The 9,137-nt window shown below is 39.3% G+C and overlaps 1 protein-coding gene across 2 annotated transcripts in view; it reads left to right on the plus strand.

Annotated features, from left to right (window-relative positions):
* pde11a (phosphodiesterase 11a) overlaps window positions 1–5,389 on the plus strand; it is a 32,346-nt gene extending 26,957 nt beyond the window's left edge. For both annotated transcript variants that reach the window (XM_056433195.1, XM_056433202.1), the window contains one exon: window positions 4,365–5,389. In XM_056433195.1, coding sequence (XP_056289170.1) covers window positions 4,365–4,601 — 237 coding nt within the window. In that variant the 3' untranslated portion in view covers window positions 4,602–5,389. The remainder of the gene's footprint in view (window positions 1–4,364) is intronic.
* The last annotated feature ends 3,748 nt before the right edge of the window (window positions 5,390–9,137 follow it).

Raw genomic sequence — 9,137 nt, forward strand, 5'->3', positions numbered from 1 at the left:
ATAGCAGCAAACAAGTATTTGCTGAAGATCTGGTGCAGTGATATCTACCCAGTCACGATCCCTCTGTGCCAGCCGTAATACGAGCTGTGCTGTGTTCATGTGGCCGGTCCGGCAGCACGTGCACGTGAGTGCATGTGAGTGTCACTGCGGGCGTCCCACTGGCTAGCTAATGGAAGCCGCTCGGCACTGTGCTAATACGGCTTTTATTGATCTCATTGATCATTTCATCAGGTCACAATATTCAAATCTAGTCACATTCCGATCGGCCTCAGCTGTACGTTGTGTTTAGAGACTGCGGTCAACTCAGCCGACACTCGGATCTCCGTGGTCAACTCAGCCGACCCTTACATTTCTGTGCACCTATAGACTGATGTTGACGGTAAACGCATTCAATCGGGAGCGCGCGAGGGTTTTGATAAAGTTAGCGGAAGGATTCACGTGACACAACATCCGGTTTTGCAAAGTTAGCGGAAAGAACTACGTGAAACAACTTCCGTTTTTCAAAATAAGATGTCGACAAATCATACACTAACATACAGGACTGTCTCAGAAAATTAGAATATTGTGATGAAGTTCTTTATTTTCTGTAATGCAATTAAAAAAACAAAAATGTCATGCATTCTGGATTCATTACAAATCAACTGAAATATTGCAAGCCTTTTATTCTGATTTATTGCTGATTATGGCTTACAGTTTAAGAAAACTCAAATATCCTATCTCTAAATATTAGAATATCATGAAAAAGTATACTAGTAGGGTATTAAACAAATCACTTGAATTGTCTAATTAACTCGAAACACCTGCAAGGGTTTCCTGAGCCTTGACAAACACTCAGCTGTTATAAATCTTTTTTTACTTGGTCTGAGGAAATATTAAAATTTTATGAGATAGGATTTTAGAGTTTTCTTAAGCTGTAAGCCATAATCAGCAATATAAAAAAAAATAAAAGGCTTGCAAAATTTCAGTTGATTTGTAATGAATCCAGAATGCATGACATTTTTGTTTTTTTAATTGCATTACAGAAAATAAAGAACTTTATCACAATATTCTAATTTTCTGAGACAGTCCTGTATACAAGAAACAATTAACTGATTTAGAATCTTTATAGATCGTTTCTAAGATTGATCTTAAATTATGCTAACATTAAAACTTTTTTACTGTACCAAGGAAGAGTCCCAATTGGGAGATATTTCAAAGTAAAAGTCCTAAATGTTTAAAGAAATCGGTCATTTCTTTAATGTTTGAAGTGCTTTAAATATGTTTTTCCTCATAAGCCCCGGCATTGACTGATGCAGCTGTGTTCAGGACAATCCAGACTTCCATTATCCTGGAAATCAGACATATCTACTCTCCCAATTGGGATATATTTCAAATTAAAAGTCCTAAATGTTTAAAGAAATCGGTCATTTCTTTAATGCTTGAAGTGCTTTATATATGTTTTTCCTCATAAACCCCGGCATTGTCTGATGCAGCTGTGTTCAGGACAATCTTGACTTCCATTATCCTGGGAATCAGACAAATCTACGGTCCCAATTGGGAGATATTTCAAATTAAAAGTCCTAAATGTTTAAAGAAATCGGTCATTTCTTTAATGTTTGAAGTGCTTTAAATATGTTTTTCCTCATAAGCCCCGGCATTGACTGATGCAGCTGTGTTCAGGACAATCCAGACTTCCATTATTCTGGGAATCAGACAAATCTACGGTCCCAATTGGGAGATATTTCAAATTAAAAGTCCTAAATGTTTAAAGAAATCGGTCATTTCTTTAATGTTTGAAGTGCTTTCAATATGTTTTTCCTCATAAGCCCCGGCATTGACTGATGCAGCTGTGTTCAGGACAATCTTGACTTCCATTATCCTGGGAATCAGACAAATCTACGGTCCCAATTGGGAGATATTTCAAATTAAAGGTCCTAAATGTTTCAAGAAATCGGTCATTTCTTTAATGTTTGAAGTGCTTTATTTATGCTTTTCCTCAAAACCCCAGGCAATGACTGATGCATTTTTTTCTTGATCTATGATTCAACCCATACTGACTGACCTACACTGGCAATAAAATATTTTCTTTGTACAAATTAACCCTCTTCTGTTCGTTTCTTATATACAGCACTGATGTTCTTAGGTAAATTTGACCCGGTTAATGTTTAATTACAAAAAAGAAACCAAAAAATCCTAATAACTTCATCAGTGTTGGTGGAGTTTTTCTGCAGGGGTCAAATAAAGGTTCTCGTCAAAATAGTATCTGTATTTCTCGCACAGGTGGGGTCGTTAGAAAGTGAGTGTCTGTGTGTGGGTATGAGATTGGGATGAAACAGGGTGTGTGTCACTCTTCAATCAGACAGTCTATTAGAAGTACTATAGTACATATTTATTAGGAGAGACATGAAATAAACCCTTAGATTAGTGTCACATGTCCAATAAAGGTGTATTTAGGGGGAAAGTCAGAAGATGATAAACATTGTTTATTCTGTAAAGTGTGCTTTTCATGTAGGGTGATGGGCACACAGCGAACCACGGTATGGTCACACCGTACACCCCGGCACGTTCGCTCCGCTCGGCAACAGCCAATCGACTTGTGACTCCTGCACCTCGAGCTAATCACTCGAAATCCAGACTGTTTGCTGTTCTGGCTCCTCAGTGGTGGAATGAGCTCCCCACTGACATCAGGACAGCAGAAAGTCTCTACATCTTCCGCCGGAGACTGAAAACACACCTTTTCCGACTATATCTGGATTAAAACACAGATTTGCACTTCTGTGGCTCTTAAATAGCTCTTACTTATGGTACTTTTGTAGTTCGACAATGTTGAGGAAATGTTACTTCCTGTATTCTTGTTGTTCTTAGTTTGTACTCTAGGTTGAAATGCACTTATTGTAAGTCGCTTTGGATAAAAGCGTCTGCTAAATGACATGTAATGTAAAAGCAGGATATAGATGGTTCCCATAACCTGGTTCTTTTGCTTGAAGTTTGAAATGTGTACAACTTTATATATGGGGCTTTGAACATGGGCGTGTACACAGCAAAATCAGCAGAGCCAAATTAACACTCTCAGATTTGAATTTAACACTTTAGAAGAGTGTATAAGGGTCCACACCACAAAGTGTTAATTTCACTCTTTTTGGAGAGTTAGTACTTTAACACCAATTTAGTGTTATTGATTCTTTTGGAAGTTTAAATGTAACTCTTCGTAACACTCAGTAGTGTTATTTTTTTTAACACTTGTATGTAGTGTTAAAAATTAACACAGCTGCATCAGTCAATGCCGGGGTTTATGAGGAAAAACATATTTAAAGCACTTCAAACATTAAAGAAATGACCGATTTCTTTAAACATTTAGGACTTTTAATTTGAAATATTTCCCAATTGGGACCGTAGATATGTCTGATTCCCAGAATAATGGAAGTCAAGATTGTCCTGAACACAGCTGCATCAGTCAATGCTGGGGCTTATGAGGAAAAACATATATAAAGCACTTCAAACATTAAAGAAATGACCGATTTCTTTAAACATTTAGGACTTTTAATTTGAAATATCTCCCAATTGGGACCGTAGATATGTCTGATTCCCAGGATAATGGAAGTCAGGACTGTCTTGAACACAGCTGCATCATTCATTTCCTGGAACTGTTGGGGAAATCTATATACAGGAATTTTTTAACATACAAAAGTCTGAGTTTTATTTTTATAAACTCTTCCTTGGTACAGTAAAACGTTTTAATGTTAGCATAATTTAAGATAAATCTCAGAAACGATCTATAAAGATTCAAAATCAGTTAATTATTTACTTGTATATGCTAGTGTATGATTTGTCGACATCTTATTTTGAAAAACGGATGTTGTTTCACGTAGTTCTTTCCGCTAACTTTGTAGAACCGGATGTTGTGTCACGTGAATCCTGCCGCTAACTTTATCAAAACCCTTGCGCGCTCCCGATCGAATGCGTTTACCGTCAACATCAATCTATAGGTGCACAGAAATTTAAGTGTCGGCTCAGTTGACCAAGGAGATCCGAGTGTCGGCTGAGTTGACCGCAGTGTTTAGAGATAATGAGCAAATTACATCATGTTAAAATGCTACGCTGCAATGGTTAACATGGTAACCATTTTACTGGCTAAACAATAGGATAAAACTTGTTTATCCTATTGTTTAGGATGCAGATAGCTGCCCTATTTCGTATGTTGTTAGTCACTAGGCGCCAATGCTGTTCTTTAAGGCAACATTGCGGGCTCCTGGGAAAGGGGCCTTCACAGATGCAGCGTTTGCTTCGAATAGGCGACTGATGCTGTTTCTTCTGTCTGTTATTATATTTCTATTATATTTCTTTCAGTATATATTCTCATCTTCCTTCCTTTCCTCTCCCCCTAGACTCTTGTCAAGTTGAATCCCAAACTTCAGCCCATGGTCGACATGATCAAAGCCAACAGGGCCAATTGGGAGGAACTGCACCAGAAGAGACAACGTGGCCCGAGTGCTTCTGCCCCCTCGAGCTCCTGCGGTGGAGGCGGCCCGGACACGAGCGGCTGCGCTGGGCCCAAAACAGGCAGCAAAACGGGCTGCTGCAGCGGCGATGCTGACGGAGCACCATCTAAACCTGTTAGTTAGCTACCGACACCATCTCCAAGCTGATCGCTTAGGCTTACTTCCTCTTAAATGCAGCCTGCAGCAGAGGCAGCAGCGCATGCGGAGGTTCTTTGGCTCTGCTCCTCTTCGCTTTTACTGCTAGAGATGAGCTTTAGAGGCGCTGTCGTAGAGGTTTTTCTGCCCCCTTCAGTCTTCCCGTGCTGAAGGCTGACAGAGCTGTGTTTGGCGAGCTTGTCGGAGCAGCTACAAATCAGCCGATGACACCACGTCAGAAAGGAAACTCAAAGCGATGTGTCAACCTGTCAACCAGAGAGCTAACACTAACTATTCTGGGCATTGGACACGACACGATTATGAGAGGGATGTTTGTTTCTGCTGTGGTTCGTTTTGCTCTTGGCACCTCCTCGTTGTATGCATTTTATCCGGGGTCACGAAGATATTTTGTTGTAAATCTGTACATAATTAAGTTATTTACAAGTGCTGTTTAAGAACCTGTAAGCTCTGGCTTGTAATGTGGCTGTAGAGTTTCTGAAGGATGAAGGAGTTCAGGAACAGCAGGACCTGTGACGATGCTTGCCATGCAGATTGAGTGCTCCGCTCCCTCCCCTCCTGTGCCTTGTTTTAAGATCCTAATGAAAAAATGCATGGCCTCCTCACCGAAATCCAAGTTCAACCATGACTTTTATTGCCATAATTTATAAAAAACAATGACTGCAGTTATGTCTTGATCCCATGTTAGCCACAACACATTAACATGAGATACATAGAGAAATCTATTTCCCCCAATTTTATAAATGCAGGGTCACACTTATCACACACACACACACACACACACACACACACACACACACACACACGTACCCCCCACATACGCACACACACACACACACACACACACAATGTGCCTTGATGAAGTTGTTCTGACATCAATTCATTTCTGCAGACATTTCATCTGCTGATTTAACACAGACAGCTGAAACATACATTTAATTAAAACTCACTAAACTAAGAGTAGTTGATATTTGTTGAAACACACTTGTCATTCTATTATGTGTCTCCTAAAAAAGCTTCAGCCAGCCGAAAGTAAGCTCAGCTCATCACAAAGACAAAAGACGGGCCCGGCTCCGTCCCATGCAAGGAATACAATCCACTAACCAGCAGTTCCAAAAATCATTAATTACATATTTTGTTTGGTTAATCTCAACAAAAACCATGTACTGTTTTACAAAGGGTTGCGTGACAGACATTTTCGTGGCCAGTAACTTTCTGAAAACTCTCGTGGTTGTCTGGAAACTTGTTAGAAATATACATATATATATATATATATATATATATAAAAGGATATATAATCTGGGGCTGCAACAAAGGATTATTCTAGCTCTCGATCAATCGATTAGTGGTTTGGTCTATAAAATGTCAGATCAGTGTTCAATGGCGAAGACGACGTCCTCAAATGTCTTGTTTGGTCCACAAGGCATTCAGTTTACGGTCACAGAGGAGTAAAGAACCTATTAATGATTCTTAATCATATTTGACAACTGATTGATGAATTGTTGCAGCTCTGGATACAACATGCTGCATTATTTGAGAGCTTTAGAGGTGCTGGTAGGTGGACTTTGACACCTATGGATAGAGTCATGCTAGCTGTCTTTTCAGTCTTTATGCTAAGCTAAGCTAACCAATAGCTTTATTTGAAAGTGGTACCCTCTAATCTAACTTGCAGCCAGAAAGAGAAAGTGTATTTCTCCAAATGTCTGACTTTTGCTTTAATCTGATCTATTTTCCTATCTCAAAGCTCATAAATGCTACTTAAACAGCTTTTATAATCCCCAAAAGAAGACTTAGACACTGACACTTGTAGTACTGAAGTGGCCATATTATATAGTAATGTTACACGTATTATTTTGTGGGTGGGGTTTTGCCTCATGACTTGTGTTGTAGCTTTGTTAATTGGAGTTTAAAACGTGACTGTGCACATTGTTTGGCATGGATCTGTACTCTACTGTATTTTAGTGAAAGAGCTGAATTGAAGTCGACCAGAAACATTTTCAAGTGCATGTTTTATGCAGTATTAAATTCAACCACTTGCTAAGAATGTAGCAAAGATGTGAGCCAACAAATACCTCGTATTTTGAACTTCATCCGTAAACACATTATCTCATCAGAAATGCATGATTTAAATTATATTGCATCATGTAACGTGAATTATGAATATCGCTGTTCTATTTTTCTATTAGGTCTCCAAATGTGACCTGACTACTTTGTCCTTTTTTCAATGTAACGTGCTTCTTGTATTTCTTCTTTACTCACTCAGTTTGGACTGTGGATTTATTTATCAGCTAAATGGAAAGAAACCTAGGGCATGAAAAGGCAAATGTGCAATGTTTCTGTTCAGTTTGAATAAAAATATGCTGCTATACATCCTCTTGTTTATTCTGACACAACAGTACATTTAGACCAGCATTGGAGACACAAGTACTGTAATTGAGTATTTTTGTAAAAATGGCAGCGGTCATTGCATTTCCGTATATTTTTATGTTTATATTTTCTTTAGCTAACATTATATATATATATACACTACCGTTCAAAAGTTTGGGATCACCCAGACAATTGCGTGTTTTCCATGAAAACTCACACTTTTATTTATCAAATGAGTTGCAAAATGTATAGAAAATATAGTCAAGACATTGACAAGGTTAGAAATAATGATTTGTATTTGAAGTATTCATTTTTTTCTTCAAACTTTGCTTTCGTCAAAGAATGCTCCTTTTGCAGCAATTACAGCATTTACAGCATTGCAGACCTTTGGCATTCTAGCTGTTAATTTGTTGAGGTAATCTGTTGAAATGTCACCCCACGCTTCCTGAAGCACCTGCCACAAGTTGGATTGGCTTGATGGGCACTTCTTGCGGACCATACGGTCAAGCTGCTCCCACAACAGCTCAATGGGGTTGAGATCTGGTGACTGTGCTGGCCACTCCATTACAGACAGCATACCAGCTGCCTGCTTCTTCCCTCAATAGTTCTTGCACAATGTGGAGGTGTGCTTTGGGTCATTGTCCTGTTGGAGGAGGAAATTGGCTCCAATCAAGCGCTGCCCACAGGGTATGGCATGGCGTTGCAAAATAGAGTGATAGCCTTCCTTATTTAAAATCCCTTTTACCTGGTACAAATCTCCCACTTTACCAGCACCAAAGCAGCCCCAGACCATCACATTACCTCCACCATGCTTGACAGATGGTGCCAGGCACTCTTCCAGCATCTTTTCACCTGTTCTGCGTCTCACAAATGTTCTTCTGTGTGATCCAAACACCTCAAACTTGGATTCATCTGTCCATAACACCTTTTTCCAATCTTCCTCTGTCCAATGCCTGTGTTCTTTTGCCCATACCAATCTTTTCTTTTTATTGGCCAGTCTCAGATATGGCTTTTTCTTTGCCACTCTGCCTAGAAGGCCAGCATCCCGGAGTCGCCTCTTCACTGTCGACGTTGACACTGGCGTTTTGCGGGTACCATTTAAAGAAGCTGCCAGTTGAGGACCTGTGAGGCGTCTATTTCTCAAACTAGAGACTCTAATGTACTTGTCTTCTTGCCGAGTTGTGCACCGGGGCCTCCCACTTCTCTTTCTGCTCTGGTTAGTGCCCGTTTGTGCTGTTCTCTGAAGGGAGTAGTACACACCGCTGGAAATTGTCAGTTTCTTTGCAATTTCTCGCATGGAATAGCCTTCATTTCTAAGAACAAGAATAGACTGGCGAGTTTCACAGGAAACTTCTTCTTTTTCTGGCCATTTTGAGAGTCTTATCGAACCCACAAATGTGATGCTCCAGATAATCAACTAGCTCAAAGGAAGGCCAGTTTTATAGCTTCTCTCATCAGAAAAACAGTTTTCAGCTGTGCTAACATAATTGCACAAGGGTTTTCAAGGGTTTTCTAATCATCCATTAGTCTTCTAAGGCGATTAGCAAACACAATGTACCATTAGAACACTGGAGTGATAGTTGATGGAAATGGGCCTCTATACACCTACGGAGATATTTCATTAGAAACCAGACGTTTCCACCTAGAATAGTCATTTACCACATTAACAATGTATAGTGTATTTCTGATTGATTTAATGTTATCTTCATTGAAAAAAACAATGCTTTACTTTGAAAAATAAGGACATTTCTAAGTGACCCCAAACTTTTGAACGGTAGTGTATATATATATATGGCAGATATACAGACATATTGTAGAAATCTCAATTGTATGTATTTCATATTTCAGTGCTTCTACTTTTACTTCATTTGAGGACCAGTGCTTCTGCTCTGTAGCCTCGGGTATTCCTGCCAGTGCAGTGCTGACCTCATGTGGACAAATGTATCTTTGCACATGAGATGGAGCCATGAATACTGGCCCATAGGCCCATTTTAAGAAGATGCAGATCGTAAGTTAGAAAAATAAGAACATTAGAATTAGCTGCAAATATATGAATCTGTAATCAATGTCACACTAACAATGATATTGATTAATCAGAGATGATGTTAAATCCTGCTGTATTCATTCACACGATCCTCG

The sequence above is a fragment of the Pseudoliparis swirei genome, chromosome 2 (genome assembly GCF_029220125.1).
Source record: "Pseudoliparis swirei isolate HS2019 ecotype Mariana Trench chromosome 2, NWPU_hadal_v1, whole genome shotgun sequence".
NCBI classification, from domain to species: Eukaryota; Metazoa; Chordata; class Actinopteri; order Perciformes; family Liparidae; genus Pseudoliparis; species Pseudoliparis swirei.